Consider the following 23,465-nt stretch of genomic DNA (forward strand, 5'->3'; position numbering starts at 1 on the left):
ACCGTTAACAAAGTAAGAACTGTACAATTCCTGGTCAACAGCCATCTAGCATACATCATGTTTTTTTTCATAGATCAAGTACACTAGGCATTGTGATTTGTTTCTCTCTAAATAATAAGCTGATAAACAGATGAAACCCACATCAAAGTAAGGCGATTTTCCATCTAGCTGATGTTACTTTCAGTTCCATTTTCTCGTTTGTATGCAAGATAAAGCAATGAACTGACCTGAGGTTCAGAGAACGCTTGTTGAATGCTGTTTATTGGGCCATATGGTACACCACTACCTTCAAACAGTTCCAACCAGTTTTGCGTTGTCTTGTCTCGAAATCTAAGCAAAGAATTCTGCGGTTTAGACTTGATGTGCTGATTTTGAAAATGTACAGCAGTATATCACTTAATTTGCAGTAGCCAGCAATAAAATAAAGATACACATTTCTCTGCAAAACTAAACTCTGCCCTGAGGCTGCGTGAGATGATATTCTCCAGATCAGATGTTTCCTTCATTTGAATGGAACCAAAATTTTACAATGCAAGCAAAAATATATTGCCAGCAGAAACCTTTTTTTTTTATGAAGCTGCTTAATTTTATCTTTCAAACTGTTATTCCAAAGATAAATATTGCCATTTGAAGTGAAACACAACAGATTTTCTAAGCTGCAGAAAAGAAGCTCAAATTCATATTCGTTTTAAGATAAATTCTGGAGCTGTATTGAGGCCTTTGAAACTGGAGGCTGTGCAAATGATAAGAACATTACTTTGATATTATAAAGTACTTTCTAAAAGAGGGTTGAAGAGTTATAAATATCAGGGCAGTATAGGAAACAGGCATTTTGTGGTGCAGTGGACCATCCATTATCTTGACAGGAGCGTTGATAACTGGAGGACACAGGTAATTAAGGTAATTGGCAAAAAAAGGGGGAATTAAGGGTGATATTTTTACACCGAGTTGTTATAATCTGCGATGCACTGCATGAAAGGCAGAATCAGATTCAACAGTAATTTTCGAGAGCAATTTCGATATATACTCAAAAAGAAATACATTAGACGAAAATGCAAGGGAGTGGAACTAATTGAGTCGCTCTTTCAAAGACCTGGGACAGGCGTAATGAGCTGAAAAGCCTCCTTCTGTGCTCTATATTTCTGTGAACCCCAATCCAATCATCTGACAGAATTTCTTTAGAAAAAAGCGTTGCGTAAGATGCCATCTTACTGCACAGGCCGTTTGCCTTGACCTCTACTTCTCTGACATAATTCAACTTCACAGTCCATAAAAGACAACATTCAATCTTTGCTCTTTGCATTCATTCTCATGCCTAATGCTCACGGAAGATATAACTTTGTTAGTGCTTGTTTAGCTGCCAATTTCCACTTCCACCAGGCCGCCCAATTGTTACAGATAATGGTGGTGTTCAACTTTTGGGTTTCTTTATGACTTTTGTCTCCAGATATTACTGTCTTCAGGGATCTGATAGGGAACACTTTTCAGTTTAGATCAGCTACTGATTTAATCACCTGCTCACATAATTTTCTTCATTTTCAGAAGGTGGAAGAAGACGACCTTCCCAAGGGCCGGTGGGAGAACTGATGGACCGAATGGTCATCATCTGCACTGTAGATTCTATGATTCTATTAACCAAAAGCAGAATAACGAAATAATAAGAGTAACACAATCTATTATTTTATGTTAGTTATTAGGCTTTGCTTGTTCCCAAGGATAGTAAGGCAGCACGGTAGCACAAGTGGACAGCTCAGTTGTTTCACAGCGCCAGGGTCCCAGGTTCGATTCCCCGCTGGGTCACTGTCTGTGCGGAGTCTGCACGTTCTCCCTGTGTCTGCGTGGGTTTCCTCCCACAGTCCAAAGAGGTACCGCTTAGGTGGATTGTCCATGATAAATTGCCCTTAGTGACCAAAAAAAGGTTAGGAAGGGTTATTGGGTTGCGGGAATTCTGTGGAAGTGAGGGCTTAAGTGGGTTAGATAGATAGAACAGTACAGCACAGAACAGGCCCTTCGGCCCTCGATGTTGTTGTGCCGAGCAATTATCACCCTACTCAAACCCACGTATCCACCCTATACCCGTAACCCAACAACCCCCCCCCTTTAACATTACTTTTTTAGGACACTACGGGCAATTTAGCATGGCCAATCCACGTAACCCGCACATCTTTGGACTGTGGGAGGAAACCGGAGCACCTGGAGGAAACCCACGCACACACGGGGAGGACGTGCAGACTCCGCACAGACAGTGACCCAGCCGGGAATCGAACCTGGGACCCTGGAGCTGTGAAGCATTTATGCTAACCACCATGCTACCGTGCTGCCCTAATTAGGGTTAGTGCAGACTCGATGGGCCGAATGGCCTCCTTCTGCACTGTATGTTCTATGTATCAGATCTGAGAGGTTCTAGTGATCAGGATAAGACTGAACAAGTTAGAGATTTCTTCTCTGAAAAAGAGAAAGCTCAGAGATGATGATAGTCTTTAAAATATTGCAGGGTTCAGTAGTATAGACATAGAGAAGATGTGTCTAATTATACGGGATACAAAAACTAGGGTCCATAAACATAAAAATCACCAATTAATCAAGTTCTTCTTCTTCACTAATGAGTGTGATTGTCCATCTAGGAAATTCCGTGTTACTGGCCATGGGTTTTGTGCATTCCTGCATGGCTGATGAGCCTGATCCTAGAACTGTACACTTAGCAAGTGTTTCCAGGAGGTGGGATCGATCCTTGGACTCTAGATCAATGATATTCCTTTCTCAGGCTTGTTTTCCAGGCCTTCATTTGCCATCGGGTGCTTTATCAGAATTGTGGTCCCTTCAATCCGGAGTTCCTCCAAGTAGGTCTCTTCTGAGCAAGAATCTCCCAGGCATTGACACCGATGTTGAATTTCTTGAGGTAAGCCTTCAGAGTGTCTTTGAAGTGGCTTCCTCTTGCACCTCAGCAAACACATGGGGCATGATTTAATAAGCGAACTGCTCTTAGGCCACATACCCTGAGGACCCGGCCGCTCATCAGGCCAGGGAGGGACCCGGAGGGGTAAGCCAGTAACGGCCACGGTGTATAGACGTCGCTGGTCTTTTAAACAGATGACGGACACTGTGTGCCGCAGCAGGCTCCGCCTGAACAAGTCCACGGTGCAGCACCTCTGCCATGTTCTTGCAGACTAGGTGCCACGTGGAAGAGGAGGATACCTGCTCCTAGTGGCCATCAAGGTAACCGCAGGCCTGAACCTCTGTGCCTCAGGATCATTCCAGGGCTTGAGCCGGGACTTGTGTGACATCTCACAAGCTACAGCTCACAAGTGGTCTTCTCGGTGGCATGGCTGCCAGCTGAGTGGGGTTAGCTAGGCAGGGATGGTTTAAGTGCTGCCCTCCCTTGTTAGTGAGGGGGGCTGATGAGCAAGGTCCCGGCGAATCAGCCAGCGGGACCATCACAGACCATGATGTCTGTGAAGGCCTCGTTAAGTGGACCAATTATCGTTTTATAGTAGTAACAGCCTCGGGAAGCTCGTGGAAAATTCCGTCTCGCTTCGAAACGACACGTAGAAACCTATTGGTTAAATCGCGCCCATGATCTTTGATAGAGGGTAGATCCAATTCCAGTGGTAAGGGAACCTCGATGACTGGGATCTCCCTACTGCCGTGGCTTTCAACCTACATCGCAGCTGTTGATAGCATACAAGTATCTACCGCTGAAGACTTGTTTTGGATTGCGTTTTGTCTGGTTCCTCCCCTTCGGCCTTACCATCATGGATGACCCTGCCAGGGGCTTAAGACTTTCGAGGGCATGTCTCTCAGGATCAACGGAACATTTAAGCCCCGCCACTACACCAAGGCGGAAATCCAAGGAAAGCACAGAGGAGGCACATCTTTATCCAAAGTGAGGTCAGAAAATAGAATAATGCACAAAGGAATCTTTGAAGCAAATGTCATACATTTAAGAAACATCAAGGGATGTCCATGAGGGAGAAAAGAATAGAAGGGTATTCTGATATGGTTAAATGAAGAGAGATGGGAGGTGACTAACGTGGAGCAACAACCATTTTGGACCAAATGGCCGATTTCTGCTTTGTAGACTTGGTGTAATTAAATTATGCAAAGTAGTTAACAGTAAAAAAAATAGTCCACAAATACAATGCAGTTTTCCTATGTAGTATTATTTCCTTGCTCTGTCACTGTATATGGAAACTCACTAGCCTTACTATAGTCAAGAATTTTTTGCCACAACTTGGAATAAAAATCACCCTGACCCACTGAATTTAAATAACGACTGTTAAAATGAAAAATAAGCTGGTGGTAAAAAAAAACAATTTCAATAAAATTAAACAAGATGTTTACATTTGAGCTGAATTGCTTGTTTCTTCCATAAATGTCTGCGAGACAACAGACTGGTGAAAAAGCATTTAAAAAATGTACTGGAAAATACTTTTGGAAAATTCTTTAACATCTTGTGCACCATGACGGAATGAAAGGAGCTCATTATCAAGCTAACTTTTAGAAAAAGTGTTAATTTTGTTACAGGATGGCCAATGTATTAATTTGGTTTATAAAGCGATTCCTGGCTTGGGTCACTGTCTGTGCGGAGTCTGCACATCCTCCCCGTGTGTGCGTGGGTTTCCTCCGGGTGCTCCGGTTTCCTCCCACAGCCCAAAGATGTGCAGGTTAGGTGGATTGGCCATGATAAATTGCCCTTAGTGTCCAAAATTGCCCTTAGTGTTGGGTGGGGTTACCGGGTTATGGGGATAGGGTGGAGGTGTTAACCTTGGGTAGGGTGCTCTTTCCAGGAGCCGGTGCAGACTCGATGGGCCGAATGGCCTCCTTCTGCACTGTAAATTCTATGATCTCTATGATAATGTGAAAGCTTCTTGACATTCGCTAACGTTCATTAGCATGCCACCATAACTAAAGGAGACAAAATACAAAAACAAACACACTAAAAAAAAAAGGGCTGAATTTTGCCTCGAGTGTCAGGAATCTGACATCTGTCATTTCTAGGTCATGAACCTTGGAGACAGAAGGACAATTTCTGGTTGAGTTTTACAGGAGATGGTCAATTGTCAACTAGCTCTGTGTTTGCTGTCCAATTAAAGTTGGCAAGCAGGTTCTGTGAGTGGAAACAGCAGACAGCGCAGCCCACTACAAGAAAACTGGCAACCGTCTATTTGTGTTTTCTCATTCATTTTTGGGATATGAACATCACTGCTATTTATTCCCTCTCCATAATTGCTGTTGAGAAAGTAGCGGTGAGATTCCTTCTTGAACCGCTGCAGCCCATGCGGTGTAGATAGACTCCTGAAGGCCCGCCTTCTCAAACTTGCCCCTCGCCTGAGGTGTGGTGATCCTCAGATTAAATCGCCACCAGTCAGCTCTCCTCCTCAAAGGTGAAAGCAGCCTGTGGTCATCTGAGGCTATGCTGACTTTACCTTACCTATAGGTAGACCCAAAGTGCTGTTAGGAAGGGAGTTGCAGAATTTTGGCATAGGGAAAGAACAGGAAAATATTTCCGAGTCAGGAAGTTATGGAACTTGAAGGGGAACTTGCAAGCGGCGATGTTCCATGTGTCTGTTTTCCTTGCCCATCTAGGTTTTATGAGGTCTCAGGTTTTTGAAGGTGTTGTCGGAGTAGCCTTGGCAAGTTGCCGTAGTGCATCTTGTATATGGTATAGACAGCAGCCACTTTGTGTTGGTGGAGGAGGGAATGAATATTTACAATGGCGGAATGGGGTGCCAAACAATTAGGCTGCTTTGTCTTGGATGGTGTCAAGCTTCTCAAGTGTTGTTGGATCTGGAGTCACCCAAGCAAGCGGAGAGGATTCCATCATACTTGTGCCTTGGACAAGGCTTTGGGGAGACAGGAGTTAAATTAGTCACCACAGGATTCCCAGCCTGCTCTTGTAGCCATAGTATTAACATGGCTGATCCAGTTAATTTTCTGACAAATAGTAACCCCCATCCCAGGATTTTGACAATGGGGGTTGCAGCGATGGTAGTGCCATTGAACATCAAGGAGAGATGTTTAGATTCTCCTTGATGAAGTGTGCCATTGCCTCAGACATGAGGGGTACAAATGTTATTTGCCATTATCAACCCAAGCCTGAATATTGCCGAGGGGCGAACACTACTGCATGGGTTCATGGACTGCTTCTATATCTGAGGAGTGACAAAAGGTACTGAACACTGTGCAATCATCAATGAACATTCCTAAGTCTAAATTTATGATGGAGAGACATCCATTTCCAGAAACTTCACATGTAATATCAAGGCTGTTATAGGAGAATCATATAGATCTCATTCAGCTGTAGTACATCCTTGAGCTCCCACTACGAAGCCACCACTTTTCACATTCTGCGTTGTTGACACTGCTGGTGGCCCACATGGCACCACCAAAATTGCTGTGCTGCTGCAATAGTAGTGGTCACGGCTCCTTAATTTGTATATTTGCAGTTTTGCTACTGCCAGGCCAGTGGCTGTCACTGCTGTGGTCCCGCCTCCAGGGAAATTACGAGAGGGCGGAAGCACACTGGGAGCCTGTTTCTTTTTTGGTGCAATTTTTCTGGCCAGCTCACCCCGTCACCAAAGCCACCACCACAGAACTGAGAAAAATCGGTCTAAAAACTCTTTAGTTAAGTATTTCAGAAAAAAGATAAATGCCAGAAAGTTTGTTTTCCTGTTTTGTCACCTTACTTTTGCTGTATGCAAAATAATTAATTTTTAACACTTACTAGATTCCATAAAGCACCTATAATTCTTTAACGAAAAGGGTAAGCCATGCTACTATCATCAGTGTATTCTCACCAGGCATGGTCTTCATGAGCATCAGTTCCTGAGACAGAGGCCACATCAAATGAAGAGCTAAGGGCATGAACTCAGCATGCCGCTCTGAGCCAATGGAAGAAAAATATACAGAGAGAAGAGAAATGACGAGCGAGAGCATATCTGAGAAAAAGTGGAGAAGGACTGAAAGAAAATGAAACATTCGGAGAGATTAATGGAGAAAGAGGAAAGAGAACATAAGAACTAGGAGCAGGAGTAGGTCATCTGGCCACTCAAGCCTGCTCTGTCATTTAATAAGATAATGACTGATCTTTTTGTGGAGTCACTGCCAAGCTGTCATAGTTACTTCCAATTTCATTCGGAAAAGTCATTTTCCAGAGGGTTGCAATTTCTTCCTGGTCACATTTCTATCTTTTTCTGTGCAAGTGCAGGCACAGATAAAGCTGTTTAATTGTGAACATAGAAAAAAAATCCATTCCTATCCTAACTCACACCATCCCATTCATCCCACGGCCGCTGTCCTACATTGGTTCACGGTCCCCCACACCTCAAATTTAAATTTCTCATCCTCATGTTCAACTCACTCCATGGTATTACATCTTGCTATCTCTGTAACCTCATGCAACTTTACAACACTTTGAAAACTCAACAATACGCCAATGCTAGCCTCCTATGCAGCCCTCATTCTAGCATTGGGTGCTTTGATTTCAGTTGGGCCCAAACCATCACTCTCTCTCTCTCCTTCTTTAAGATCCTTCTCGAAACCTAGCTCTTTAGCCAAGATTTTAGTCACCCCACCAAGTATCTCCCCCTTTGGGCCAGTGTCAATTTCTATCTAATTTTCTTGTGAAGTGTCCTGTGACGTTTTTAATGTCAACGGTGCTATATAAATGCAAGTTATTGCTTTTGTTATCTCTATTTGATACCACATTGGATATAAATCCAATGTAATGTCAGACCTGTTCTGACTGACTTTGTAAACCTACTTGGCTTCAAAGTTAAATATTGAGAGAGCAGCAATTCTCTCTTCCATACTTCAAATATCTAAACAGCTAAGTGGGAGAAATCCTGGGCCAAGTGTAGGTCAAGTGGCCTTTATCACAAACCCTTAGGGCTGATTGTGTTTCAGTACTCAGACATTTTTGTTTTTTGGATCTACCCTACATAGGGTAGGCCTAGACCTACTTACATTACAATAGCCTAAGCTTAGTCTAGCTATCGTCTACAAATACTATTTGTTTCTTCAATGGCCAACTCACACACATCCTACTTCTTACCTGTTAACACTTATTACTCACCTCAGATCACAGAAGGCTGATCCTGTCTGCGAAATTCGTGTCAGCTCACATTGAGGTCTGTTCAGAAATAATGTTTGCTTTTTGGATGTGTTCGGGTTTCAGATGTGTTCAGTTTTTGGATGTCTGGTAATGGATATCCGGCTGTATGTGGACCTTGCTCCAAAATAAGGTGGAGATATTCCCAGCCTGGCTCCAGCTTCGACCATAGCCAATGGTCATGAAACATTCTCCAGACTGGTAATTGCAGTATAAAACTGGCCTTTACTATTTACAACGCCCTACTTAAGGCGGCAGCTCCAATGATGCTTATTGTGCAACTACTTGATTTTTGAGGAAGATAGAGTGGTGGATGTTATGGGCAGGATTTTCCACACACCCTCCAAGGCCCGCCATTGGCAGATTACACCGCTGTCAAGAGAGTTTTCCATTATATGCAGCCCCCGCTGCCAATAAACCCATGGCAGGGATTTGCCTGCAGTGGAACTGTAACATCCCGTTGGCGAGAACAGCCATAAAATTCCGGCCCATGTATGTTGATCATGAAATTAAGACTTTGATGAGTTGGCTTGCAATATTCTCTGTTGTTTAGTGGGTGAATTCATAGGTTTGTTGCCAGGCGGCTATGGAGTAGGTGGCCGCGCACAAGATGGCTCCTATCCGAAGACGTTTTTAAGGCCTTTTCTGCCCGATTCTCGGGAACGCTATTAAAAAAAAGGGACAGGATTACGGAAACAGTATTTCTCCATCAGCGGGGGATGTCCAAGAATGGTAAATCGAGGCACAAAGTGCACTCCTCAGAGCAAGAGGATGCATGAGACGCTGGAAAAGAAAAAATGCCGGACGGTCCTACACAGTGGTCGACGGAACAGTTGACCGAGTTTATTTCGGCTGATTTCAGGAAGCAGAGATTAGCAGCCTCAGAGGACCTTGCTAGAGCTGTGGAACCAATCAAAATGGCCCCGGAGAGAGTAGAGCAGGGTCTGGAGTCGCAGAGGGTGACGATCCAGAGGTTGGAGAATCGGTGGACAACCACAAGGATCAGATTGGCTCTTCAGACGCCAAAATGCAGGTAATGGTAGAAGCGCAGAAAAAGTTGTGGGAAAAGGCTGACGACCTTGAAAACCGCTCACGCAGTAAAACGTAAATATCATGGCCTGGATTCTCCGCTGTCGGGATTCTCCGTTACGCCGGCAGCGTACTGTAGCCATGCTGGCCACGCAAAATGGACACTGAGCCAAAGTAAAATGGAAGACAGAAGGAAAAGCCTGTTTAGTGAGAGCAGACAGTCTGCTCTCAACTAATTAGCATTTTGCAAGCAGCAAACCAGTTTCTGGCCAGGTGCAAGATCTCCAAGCCAAAGGTGTTAATGGCAAAGCGCTTAGCATTCTGATGAGGCAGCCCAGATCCAGGCACGAACAATGGCAACATTTCCATCTCAATGTAACACTTAATTGGTTGCGCAGACAGGATGGCACCAGAGTAACGAATATCGAAACCACCCCCCAACACCGAGGAAGGCCCTCGCATTGGAGGATTTCGAAGGTAACCGTTTGGAAACGCTCCAATCGGTACCGAAAGGTAGAGCCCGCCCAGAAGGGGGCAAGGACATTAGAGAGGGGTATAAAGGCAAATTCCCCACATAGCCCGGTCTGTTAAACCCGTGCTCCGGCCCTGATAGACATCTTGCATCCTGACTCCAGCCGTTGAGCACCAGCCGCCGAAACCGTAAGTTCAACGCTCGCTACGCGATCCAAGCCCACTAGACCCCCAGTACCAGAACGCTTGCTGAAGGCTGCAGTACAAGACCAGGACGAAGGCCTCGTTCTCTGACCTTGCCTGTTCCTGTTAGATAAGTATTCTGATCACTTAAGTTTAGTTATAGCTTAGTCTCTTAGTGTGTGCATGAGTATTTATTATAACTGTATAATAAATATTGATCGTTTGAACCTTACTAATCGGTGTATCGTCTTTATTACTTTGAACTTGACCTTGGAATACTTGTGACGGTGTCTATACGGCACCTGGCGACTCCAGAGCTGAATAAATACATAGAACAGAGCCTAGTAGTGTTAAGCACACGTCGAATACGGAGGCGTGTTAATACACTCCAATAAACGCGTTTTACAACCACAGTAAAACGTGCGACTCCGCCGGGACACGGTTGTAAGTGGAAACCCCACACCGTCCAGGACCCTGAAATTTGAATTAGAACTCCAAATTGCAGAGAAAGAAAGAGATCACAAGTATTCAAGGTGTTCAAAATAATAAGCGTAATTCGGAAGTGTGTTTAGTGCATGCGTACTAACAGGGCTGTAAGGTAAAACTGAAAGCTTTTTGTTGCGACAAACTTTCGGTAGTTTTGTTAACGGAACATAGCGTAAGCCGTACCCGTTTCTTGAAACACAACCCCAACAACCCCCTGTTCCAAATTATACAAAGAGAGTCAGAGGAAATGGCCATGCAGGCAATGGAACGTCTGATGGATCCAGAAAAGTTTGTGGTCGCAGCGACCAGCAGCAGTAGCATAGTAGGTCAGTGTCCCACGTGGGAGCTGGAACTCCGCAAGTATCTGCAAGGAAAGGGATGGCCCCTTTGGAAAGAGTTTTGTGCAAATGAGGAGACAGGTCCCGGGAGTATAGGTCATACTTGGTGGGAGAACCTCTCTCAAATACACAAAAAGAACCTAGGTAAAGCACGCAAGCCGATGGCGATTGTGTCCTGTTTGGCACAGTTGTGAGGCGCAGAGGAGGTCATCAGGACGCTCCGGACAGATTTAGAAGAGAGGAATAGGATGAGTAAGGTCGATGTCAGGGACATCGAGAAGGAGAATCTGGATCTAAAAGGGAAGTTGGCAGAGAAGGATAGAGAGGTGGATGATGCCAAAAGGGCTCATCAGTCTTGTCTAGCTCATCTGAGCAGTTCCCAGACCCAGTATGAGAAAGCCTATCAGGACGTGCAACGTGCCGTTCTGATAAGACAGGAATCAGAAAAGCAGGTGGAGGCATTGCAGAGGCAATGTTCTGATCTCAAAGCAGCTTTGAGAGCACTCCATGCTGCAACGACCGAACAAAGACAAAGCACAGTTGACCACGCGAAATGCAGGAAACAGAGTGCGGAACTGCAATCTCTGCTTTCGGTGCAGAATGGCTTCCAAAGCACCTTTGGAGCACAGTTAGATGGGGAAAATGCCCCAGATTGGCCGGAATTAAGTGAGACAGCGCAGCGTTATGTTCAGGGAACATGTGCGCCAGCAGCTCAGCAGAAACGACAGGCACCCCAACCCCCCACAGCTCAGACCATAACCGCACCCATGAATCCCGTAACCACGCAGAGAAAAGCCGAATCAGAAGGCGCCCCAGACATAACCTACACCACCCCTTTAACAGTAACCCAGCTAAGGGACGCGTGTGAGAAGATCACTCCGTTCCTCCCCACCGCAGACCCCCACCAGTTTTTCGCAAAAGTTAAACAGCAGGCTACCATGTACGGCCTGGATGAGAGAGAGCAGGTTAAGCTCACAGTGCTGAGTTTAGACCAAAGTGTAGTAGCAGCCCTCCCCGACCCACAGAACGTGGCAGGAGGCAGCCTAGAGGAGATGCACACCGCCATTTTAGATGCCATAGGGTACAATAGAGGTGACCCAGTAGAAGGATTAAACAAATGCAGGCAGAAAAGATCCGAACACCCCACAGCATTCGCAGGAAGGCTGTGGATTCATTTCAGCGCAGTTTTTGGACAATTAGATAGAGCGCATTTAACCCGCGAAAACATGGTTAAATGGACGCGCACAATAATCTCCCACGCAACAGAAGCAGGACAGAGCGCTTGCAACAGCTATGACCCCTCAGAAAAGGCCCATAACGAGAAATGGGTCCTGAAAAGATTGTCCCGCGCTTGGGAGCAATCGCTTCAGAAAAAAGGCAAAGTTAGATCCCCAGAAGAGGCTCAGGCTGCTGCAGATATTCAAGCAGTCAGAGAGCACCAGAAGCCCGCATGGGTAAATGAAGGCAAGAGCAGCCCTCAGCAGAAAGGACAGGAATGCTATAACTGTGGACAGTTAGGGCATTGGGCTAAAGAGTGCAATGCACCCCAGCGATCTCAGAGAGGCCAGCAGACAGGCACTCTGAACCGCAATAAGTCAAAACCGATCCATAATGTTACAGTACAGTCAGGACCCACCAATGTGGACGAGACGGACTGACGGTGTCCGGGCTCCCCCACTTGGGTCTGTGACACACTATGGGATCCATCAGGGAGGCCCGTAGTCACAGCGAAAGTCAAAGGGAAGCCCATAGAATTACTCTGGGACACAGGAGGATCCCGCACCACCATTAACTCCACAACCACGGCACACTCAGACACGTGGCCGACCACCTCCACCATTACACTTAGCGGGTTCACCGGACACTCGCAGCAGGGACACATTACAGCACCCATAGCAATTCAGCTAGGGAACATTAGCACAAGGCACCCCGTAGTTCTAGTAAATCTTCCCAGGACAGCAGAACACATCCTAGGGATTGATTTTATGAACACACACAGCTTATCGTTCGACCCAGTAAACCAGTGTGTCTGGCGAATGGCAAGAGCAGACAGAGCACCAGCCACCCTCACAGTAGGAGACTACGCTAATCGGATTAGCGCAGTGGGAGAGTACTCATTCGACCTGACTACACTCCACACAGACAGACAAATTAAAGCATTACTGAACAAACACAGGACAGCATTTGCAAGTCACCGTCATGACTGTGGCAGAATGACTGGACAAGTTCATGTTACCGGACAGGACCCCCGACCGCAAAAGCAATACAGATTTCCCCTTGAAGCAGAGGTGGAAATAGAAAAAGTTATAGGTAGCTTGTTGGACCAAGGTGTACTTAGAACGGTAGCCTCCACCAACAATGCCCCTATTTGGCCAGTGAGGAAGCCCGATGGATCATGGCGTCTGACCATCGATTATCGGGAACTCAATAAAGTAACCCCCGCAGTAGCCCCAACAGTAGCTACTAGTCCCGAGACCATGCTCAAGCAGGGTCTCAACGCCAAGTACTTCACGGTATTGGATATCAGTAACGGATTCTGGTCCATACCATTGGCAAAAGCGTGCCAATACAAATTTGCATTCACTTTTAAAACTCAGCAGTATACGTGGACATGCCTCCCACAAGGATTCCACAATTCACCCTCCATTTTCCACCGACAGCTGGCAAGTGGACTAGAAAAATTTTCCCGCCCCGAATGTCTGGTACAGTATGTGGACGACCTACTACTGCAGATAGACACAAAGGCAGAGCACATTTAGCTTCTGGCCGAACTCCTGGAATTGTTGACTTCAATTGGATGTAAAGTTAACCCCAGAAAGGCCCAGATATTGGAAAGTAAAGTGATGTATTTGGGAACAGTCATCACGCACGGCAAACGCGAGATCGAATTCAAAAGAATTGATTCGATTGTCAAATTGCCCCTTCCCCAGAATGTATCAGCCCTCCGGTCGTTTTTAGGACTGGTTGGTTATTGTCGGAACCACATCGACGGATTCGCGACAAAAGCCGCCCCACTCTCAGACCTCCTTAAGAAAGGAGCCCCCTGGGAATGGCTTCCGCAGCATACAGGCGCTGTGGAAGAGTTAAAACGAGCCCTTAGTGCAGCACCCGCGCTGCTAGTCCCAGACCAACTTTCCCCGTATGCAATCGAGGTAGCTAGCACAGATCTGACCCTCTCGGCCGTGTTGCTTCAGGAACGGCACGAGCAGCTAAGACCAGTGGCTTATGCCTCCCGACTGTTAGACCCGGTTGAACAAGGATTTTCAGCCTGTGAGAGGCACCTCCTTGCTGTCTTCTGGGCAGTACAGTACTTTTCATACATAACCGGACTAAACCCCATCACCATTCTAACCGAACACACACCCACACAGCTACTACTAGACGGTCGACTGAAGGACGGTTCAGTTAGCCAGATTAGGGCAGCTAGGTGGACCCTACTTTTACAAGGACGGGACATTACTGTAAAACGGACACGCACACACACATATTTAGCAGACAACCTCCAATACCCCGGACAGCCCCATGACTGTGAAATTGTAGCTCCCCTGCATAACACAGGCCCCTTCATAGCAAAAACACCCCCCAGGAAGCTAGGAAACCCAGCACAAGGCACCCCACACACAGACACGTGTGGACCCCTCAAGATTTACGTGGACGGTTCATCCACAGTTTTAAATGGTGAGCGTATCACTGGATGCGGCATCTACGTCGAGGACGCGCAGGGGCGCGCTCTCGAGGAAATAGCACTGAAGTTACCTGGTCACTTAGGCGCGCAGGCAGCAGAGCTAGCAGCCATAGCATATATAGTGGACCACCCCGATTCTTTCCCCAGCCCCGCAGACATATATTCGGACAGTTTATATGTCTGCAACAGTTTGACAGATTTTTTGCCCCTGTGGAGGACACGAGGTTTTGTCTCCGCAGACGGAAAACCCCTTCCATCAGCCCCTCTACTCCAGCATATTCTAGACAAAGCGAAGGACAGGACCTTCGGAATAATAAAAGTTCGCAGCCACCATAGGTCATCACCCCCTGGGAATGTAAAAGCCGACGCATTGGCTAAGGCAGGTTCCAGGAGAGGACACTTATGGACCCCCCCAGCTAGCGCACCAGCTAGCGCCCCTGTGAGCGCAGTACAAGTCTCACAAACAGAGGTTAAAGATCTCGTTGCAGCACAGAAAAAGGATGGAGACCTCAGGGAGGTTTTCAAGGGAAACTTTGTGCCTGCGTACGAACACTTTAAACACGCACTGACCACACATGAGGGTGTGATCATTAAGGATCAACTTTATGTGGTCCCACAGCAGGATAGAAATGCAATGATCGCTTTATTTCACGATAACCACGGACACCAAGGAATTGATTCAACCACGAGGCACCTCAGGCAGCTCTGTTGGTGGCCTAATCTCAGGAATGATGTAACGCACTACATTGAGAATTGCCTGATTTGTGCTCAGAATAACCCGGAGCGGTATTCTAAGAAAGCACAACTTCGGCATACTCGCCCAGTTAACGGCCCTTGGACAAACCTCCAGATCGATTTTATAGGTCCATTGCCCCCTTGTCGGAATGGCTATAAGTATGTTCTGGTGGTGATAGATACCTTTACAAAATGGGTAGAGGCATTTCCATCACGTACAAACACAGCTAAGACAGCTGCAAAGATCCTGACCCACCACATCTTCACGAGATGGGGTTTACCCCGAAGTATCGATTCGGACCAGGGATCTCACTTTACAGGACGGGTCATGAAGAACGTCCTGACAATATTCGGCATAAACCAAAACTTCCATATTGCGTATCATCCACAGTCCAGCGGGATTGTGGAGCGCATGAATCGGACCCTAAAAACGACCCTCAGGAAAATGGTTCAAGAGAACAATTCCACATGGGATTCAGTGCTCCCATTTGCACTTATGTTCATAAGGAACACTGTCTCCACATCTACAGGATACACACCACATACACTCATGACCGGACGCCCTATGAAAGGTACAGAATTCCTTTTAGGACTGGACATGACAAGCCCCGAAGTGACGGCCCTCACACATGAAAAGGCAGTTAAAGATCTAGTTGAGACTGTGAGGTCTGCACAGATCGCAGCCGCAGTCCAGCTAGGGAAACGCCGACAGCAACGCACTGCCTGTTTCAATAAGACCGTACACACCACAGAATTCCAGGTTGGGCAACAGGTAATGTTATCTGTTTACAACCCCAGCAGTTTTTTGGCTCCAAAATATTCCGGCCCATACTCAATTTCGGACAAAATTAGCCCCTCCGTTTACAGGATAAAGTATCCTAATGGGAAGACCGCGTGGTTTCATATTAACCAGCTTAAGGCGTATGGAACACAGTCTAACCATGCTCATCATGTACTGCTGGATGCAGCAGAACACTTCACCCCGCCCACCAGAAACACTTTTCCACCATCCCCCTCACAGACCAGTTCATCCACGGACTCGCCCACGACTCCGCCCACAGACCACTACAGACCACGCCCCGACACGCCCACAAGCTGCCACAGCAGAGACAGCAGGACTGACACTGACTCTGAAGACAGCGACAGCACACAGCCATACAGCCCACACTGCACCAACTACGACCCCGACTCCAGTGACCCCATGGAAGTCACCTACCTTAAATATCCAGAACCACCACCCGACCCCGCCTACCCCGACAACACACTCGACACTACATTATGGCACAGGGACAATTCGTACAGACTTGTCCGTAACGATGAGAGTGACCCCCGGTCACACAATTCCAAAGTTTCATGCCTGATCCACACAAGGGTGTGGGATCCGGGAGAGCAGGACGACGCAATGTCTGAATCCCGACACGGCAACCCCTTTGTGACCCTGTTCACAGAGGCAGAATCAAAGTGAGATGTCCAGATGATGTAAAATAGGAATCGTTTGAGGGAAACTATGTCCTTTCTGATGGAACCTGCACGTATGTTTGTCTTCGTTTTATGTTTGTTTGTTTTCAGGATTGTACATTGTTCAGCTGGAGGATGGACATCTTCTTTTCAGCTGAAAAGATTGTGACCACCTCACATACACAATAAGTTTCTCTGCCGAAACCTTTGAGAACTTCGGTTCCAAAAACCCAGTTTGATTGGAGATCTTTTCCAAAGTTGTAAGGCCACACGCCAAATAGTTTATCTGCAGATATCTCTGAGAACTTCAGTGATGTCCTCAGTTGGAGCATCTTGGCTCCCTTGATTTTTTAGGTGCCCCTCTATTCGGCGAAATAGAGGCTGCAAGTCATGGTAAATACATTCATACCCGTTTTTTTTCCAGGTTACTCAGGCAGTGGACAAACGGCACTGAGGACCCGCCCTGTCTGAGAACCAAACCTTGGTCAGCCAAGCTCGGGTATGGCACAGCACGCCCTACCCGGGGATCCCATCCAACTCGTACCCGTCGCGGCCCATACGCAACTCATTCGGAAGTTTGTTTCAAAGTTTGTTTTCATTTTAAGTTAGGTAGCCCTTCGGCCGCCATCCCACATGCTATTTACATCCGGGAACATTCGGATGGTAAATCAGCAAAGCCTGCGAGACGGCTCGCAGAAGGAAGGATTGTTAGGTGTATGCTGGTCTTTAAATTCGCTTTTTGAAAAAAAAATGATGAGGGGAGTCACAGGGTGTGACTTAGCCAGTCATTTTAAAGGGTCAATTGGGTTTTGAAAGACAGATGCACTAACAAGTAAAGGTCTTAAACTGTGTATTGACAGATACTGTGCTTGATCCCAAAGGTTTCAAAGGTCGAGACAGAGGTCGAAGCCAGGATTGTCAATACCGGAGGAAGAAGGAAGAGAAAGAAGAACAGCAAAATGATGGAAACCCACCTATTGTTTCTAAATGTTATGTGTATATGTGTGGAAACAAGACACGTTTCCCCCACAACCCCCACCGTAAATGTTTCAATTACAGCAAACCCCCAGTGCTCAGCTCTGATCAGCGAGGTTCAGACCTGGTGCACTAAATTCATGACGTGGTACTCCATGTCCTATATAATCGAATCACTGTTGGTGATCGCGATCCTCATCATACTAGTACAGACCCTCAGGTTGAGGAAATGGAAGAGGAGAGACTCTCGTTCCAGCACCTCACCCATCTATAGAGTTCAATCCCCCATCTTCGGATTCCACCAAACCCCTCAACCCCTCACTGATTACAACACTCTGTAAATAAAAAGTTCAGCCATGTATTATATTGTTCCATACTCGACTGCCGAGTTGGGAAGTGTGATGTTGTGGTGTGAATGGTTAAGGTTTTAGAGTGATGAAATGTTAAGTTAAGGTTAAGGTTAATAGTGATAGGTAGAGGTTCCCAGTTGTAGTAATGCATGTCCCTTTTGACATAGGGCCAAGTAGAAATGTTAGTTAAAAAATTTTTCTCTTCTTCCCATAGTTTAAGATAGAGTAGAACAGGAACTGGCAAGAGGTCAGAACACAAGGAAGGCAACGTTCATAGGTGATCCTTCACAATATTATGATTGTGAGGATCACAAGGAGGGAATGTAGCCATGCTGGCCACGCAAAATGGACACTGAGCCAAAGTAAAATGGAAGACAGAAGGAAAAGCCTGTTTAGTGAGAGCAGACAGTCTGCTCTCAACTAATTAGCATTTTGCAAGCAGCAAACCAGTTTCTGGCCAGGTGCAAGATCTCCAAGCCAAAGGTGTTAATGGCAAAGCGCTTAGCATTCTGATGAGGCAGCCCAGATCCAGGCACGAACAATGGCAACATTTCCATCTCAATGTAACACTTAATTGGTTGCGCAGACAGGATGGCACCAGAGTAACGAATATCGAAACCACCCCCCAACACCGAGGAAGGCCCTCGCATTGGAGGATTTCGAAGGTAACCGTTTGGAAACGCTCCAATCGGTACCGAAAGGTAGAGCCCGCCCAGAAGGGGGCAAGGACATTAGAGAGGGGTATAAAGGCAAATTCCCCACATAGCCCGGTCTGTTAAACCCGTGCTCCGGCCCTGATAGACATCTTGCATCCTGACTCCAGCCGTTGAGCACCAGCCGCCGAAACCGTAAGTTCAACGCTCGCTACGCGATCCAAGCCCACTAGACCCCCAGTACCAGAACGCTTGCTGAAGGCTGCAGTACAAGACCAGGACGAAGGCCTCGTTCTCTGACCTTGCCTGTCCCTGTTAGATAAGTATTCTGATCACTTAAGTTTAGTTATAGCTTAGTCTCTTAGTGTGTGCATGAGTATTTATTATAACTGTATAATAAATATTGATCGTTTGAACCTTACTAATCGGTGTATCATCTTTATTACTTTGAACTTGACCTTGGAATACTTGTGACGGTGTCTATACGGCACCTGGCGACTCCAGAGCTGAATAAATACATAGAACAGAGCCTAGTAGTGTTAAGCACACGTCGAATACGGAGGCGTGTTAATACACTCCAATAAACGCGTTTTACAACCACAGTAAAACGTGCAACAGTACCCATGCCCGGGGATTTCCCGACGACGTGGGGCTGCACAAAATGGGAAACGCCATTGGCCGGCTGGCGGGATGAAGAGTCCCGCCTCATAGTCTACCTGAAGGTACCTAAGGAACGAGTACTATGCAATGTGCAACCAAAAGTGTTTGTGAAGCTGGTGGGGGAAAGAGTCTTCGACTATTCTCCCAAACCGGATCAGGCTCATGGGTCACTGGGGAGAAAGCCGAAAGTAGAACAACTACATGCAATTATTGTGAGGTTGCATTGATAGCTCAACAAGGAGAGGATCCTGAAGTGGGCCAAGCAGACCCGTAAATGTACCTGGGAAGGCCACACAGTCTGTATCTTCCAAGACCTGGGAGCAGAGTTGGCCAAGAGAAGGCCTGAAATTTTTGCCTAAATTGTTTTTTAATGAGGGTAAAAAGGATGATTTCGAACTTTATATGGGCGGGGAAGGTACATCAGACTCGGAGGGTATTTTTGAACTGTGGTAGGCGGTTAAGTGGTTTGGCATTACTGAATTTGTGAAATTATTATCGGGCAGCAAATGTGAAGAAAGTTCAGAAGTGGGCTGTGGAGGAAGGATCAGCTTGGAGACAGATGGAGGCAGCTTCATGCAGGGGGACAAACCTGAGGGTGCTGGTATTGGCACCCCTTCTATTCTCGTCGGCAAAATACTGCACAAGTTCGACGGTGGTCACCACGTTGAGGATCTGGAACCAGCTCAGGCAACATGTTAACATAGACATGTTATTGTGGGCTCCAATTTATCCCAGCAGGGTTGGACTCAATATATAAGGGATGGGGGCGAGAGGAGGGAGAGTGGTTTAGAGATCTTTTCGTGGAAGGGAGAATTGCAGAATTGGAGGAGCTAGTGGAGAAATTTAATCTATCAGGGGGAATGGGTTCTCGTACCTACAGAACAAGGATTTTCTAAAATAAAAAGAGTTAGCCATGTTTCCGCAGTTGCCGCCCCCCTCATTGATTGAAAGGATTGTGTCAGAGGACAGGATTGGAGAGGGCAAGGTCTCTGACATTTATGGACAGCAAATGAAAAGGGAGAAGGTCTCATTGGAACTGATAATGTGGAAATGGGAGGGGGAACTAAGTGGGACCTTTGAAGGAGGGATTTGGAGCGAGGCCCTGAGAAGGATAAATTCAACTTCTTTGTGCACGAGGTTAAGTTTAATCCAATTTAGGGTGGTGCATAGAATGCACATGACAAAGTCACGCATGAGCTGATTTTGTTCCGGATGTAGAGGATAAATGTGCACAATGCTCCGGCAGACAATGCCCATATGTTTTGGTTCTGCCCGAAATTTTCGGAATCCTTTGCGAGGATTCTGTCAGAGATTTTAGGGCTCAAAGTAGCACCAAGCCCGTGGGTGGCGATATTCGGAGTGTCATGAGGATCAGAGAGTGCAGATGGAGAGAGAGGGTGACGTGTTAGCCTTTGCCTCCCTGATGGCCCGGAGGAGGATCTTGTTAGGATGGCGAACTCTAGAGCTGCTTAAGGCAGCGGGATGGGTGAGTGATCTGGTAGAGTTCATCCATTTGGAAAAGATAAAGTTTGCCATTAGGGGATCAGACGATGGTCTCCACTCGAGGTGGAGGCTGTTCATCTCCTTCTTTAAGGATTGGTAAACGTCAACAGAGGCGGGGTGGGGGGAGGGGGGGGGGGGGTTAGGGGGTGGGGCCTTTTGGAGTTTTTTTGTATTATTTAAAGTATAGCTGCAAAGCAGGGCAGCAAGAGTTTAAGACAGGGGAGATTTGTCGAGAAATACCTGTACAAAGTTGATTGTATTGTGTGTTTTGTATATAAACTGAAAATGCCTTGAATAAAATATTTTTCAAAAAAATAACACTTTTTTTACATTTGTTCTTGGGTGTCACTAACAAGGCACTATTTATTGCCCTAAGGGTCAAATAGTCAACCACACACTGGAATTACATACAAGGTCACACCAGGTAAAAATGCCAGTTAATGTACAGTTGTGTTTTTATTCCAATTTGGCAACTTTCCTGATCAATTCTTTCTGTTGCCAATCCCATAAATAGTTTTCTTACATCTGTGGCGTTTTTATGAATTTAGTAGCACTGGTATCACAACTACTCGGCTCTTGTTTTCACTCTAACCTATTAGTTTACCAACCCAAAAGACAAACATGTCAAAATTCAGATGTAAGAGCCTGTTTTAGGCACTGCAGACGCCCCTTAGAGGTCTAAAATGGTCCTCACATACTCATTTCTTGCACTGGACGTCTTATTGTTGAGTATCTTAATGCATGTATGCACAGTGAGCATGTGGCATTAATATGCAGAATTTGCAGATAAAGATGCCGATCAGCGTGTTATAGTGATCTGATACCAGTGCCACATGGGAACTTAATGCTCCAGCCAATGCCTTTTATTAATCAGAAGTCCAAACATGCATTTAACACCAGGGAAGATCGTCCACCAGTGCTAATTTTACATGGATCATCAACTATTCTAATTGATTTCTATAACTGTAAAAGCGTTTTGGTGCTTTATGAGTTCTGTCAAGTTTCTCAAGTCTACAGGAAGAGTGTGGCTTTGTACTTTCAGCTTCTTCCAAGTTACAGTTGGAGATATTTGCAACAGCTCACAATTAATTGTCCATTTTTGGCTAACGGAAGTTACTGAGGCTCTCTCTTCTAAAACAGCGGACTACATTTCATTCTCTCTCGCCAGTGGAGGGTGCCATTGACTGCAAGCTTGTCACTTTGTGGGCACCCCATATCAACTCTAAAGATGTACTGCAACCGGAAGAGGTCCCATATCCTCAATGTTTAGCTGTTATGAAATTCATGCAGGTCGATGTCCAGTATCCTGGCAGCAGTCAAGATGCCTTCATTCTGCAGCAGAGCTGTGTCATCTGTATATTGTGCCACCACAACGAATCAAAGGCTGACGACTGGGAGTCTGATGATGACTCCAGTGCGCAACCCACATACATGTGGGCAGCACAGATCAATTGAAAGCCATGCTGCCACATAAGACGTGATTAAGGAAACCATAATCATGTTTGAAACATTGCTTCCACTGCCTCAACCACTTTGAAGCAGCCTTCAAGATTCGGCAGAGCAGGTGCCAAGATTCATGTTAAAATAGCAGACAGTACCAGTTGTCACGTTGCATGCATCAGGAGTAACGACCATTGATTAATCCCACATATTGATACCCACACCCATTTTTGGGGACTAGTGAAGTTAACTACTCAGACATTTAATAAATTAACAGTTTATGCACAAGTTCAACATAGGGCATTTGCTATTGGACCCCTACGGCTGGTATTATGTGCTCTCCCGACTCACTGACATGCAGTAAAGTTTGAATGATCCAATAAGGCAGTTATTAGGGTAGTTACTGGAGTGTCTTTTACAACTCATAGCCTTGTCCAATACCAGCACTGACCTTGCACAGAGGATGCCAATAAGTTCTCTTCTGTTCTGAACACGGAGCTTGTTTGTCTTGAATCTGGGCTCTTGACTCAGTGAAGGTAATGACAAGATCTAGAAAGTGACAGTAATGGTTAACTGGCAAATGTGGATGAAGTTCAGAGTCACCTCCTTTAAATACAATAGCTATTTCCTGAGATAGACTACAAACCAAAGACTAATTACTACTTCAGCTGTTTCAATAAAATACCGCCAAACCTACTGACTTTCTTTGGAATAACCCTGCATCTGGAGTAACACACGACCATGGTTTTCAATAACTCCAGCCCATCTAAAGCTCCACTTCCCACACCCTGGAATATACTAAATCCCATGCACTCTACTTTTCAGCAACCTGATTTTTCCCGCAAACTCCTTGCCATCAAAGTCAAAATTCTCATATTCAACTGCAAAGTCCTTCAGAGCCTCACCCCGTACCACCTTCGCTGGCTCAAGTTTGTCTATCCTATGGTCCGGCAATTCTATCCTTCCGTGCATTCCCTCTACCTCAGGACCATTTTTGCCATCTTGCAACCAATCTCTGGAACCCAGTTCATCTTGGACTCATAAGGTCATGGATTCAAGCCTCAAGCGAGAGACTTGAAAAATATAACCTTGGCTGTCACTTCAGTACAAGACTGAGGAGATACAGCACTGTCAAAGTGAGCTCTTCTGGATAAGACATCTGATTCAGAAGGCAGGCAATTTTCAGGGGAAAACAAGTAGGAAAGCAAGTTTCATTAAAGTTCCAAATGTAATGGCAAGTTATGTAAATAATACCCCTGAGCTTTTTGCTGAAAATACATTGAGTTTTACTCAATCGTGTAGAGTGCTGGAAAAATTGTGCATTCCAGCCTTTGAGAGTGGGTCTTTTTAAGCTGTATTGTTTATGATTTGACTGATTCCTCAGTCACA

At 45.9% G+C, this 23,465-nt stretch overlaps 1 protein-coding gene across 7 annotated transcripts in view; it reads right to left on the bottom strand.

Annotated features, from left to right (window-relative positions):
- The window catches only part of sugct (succinyl-CoA:glutarate-CoA transferase), a 747,294-nt gene that overhangs the window by 372,247 nt on the left and 351,582 nt on the right, over nt 1-23,465 (bottom strand). For all 7 annotated transcript variants that reach the window (XM_038809927.1, XM_038809929.1, XM_038809923.1 and 4 more), the window contains 2 exons: nt 22,528-22,625; nt 228-330 (listed from right to left, as the gene is read on the bottom strand). In XM_038809927.1, coding sequence (XP_038665855.1) covers nt 228-330; nt 22,528-22,625 — 201 coding nt within the window. The remainder of the gene's footprint in view (nt 1-227; nt 331-22,527; nt 22,626-23,465) is intronic.

The sequence above is a fragment of the Scyliorhinus canicula genome, chromosome 10 (assembly GCF_902713615.1).
Source record: "Scyliorhinus canicula chromosome 10, sScyCan1.1, whole genome shotgun sequence".
NCBI lineage: Eukaryota > Metazoa > Chordata > Chondrichthyes > Carcharhiniformes > Scyliorhinidae > Scyliorhinus > Scyliorhinus canicula.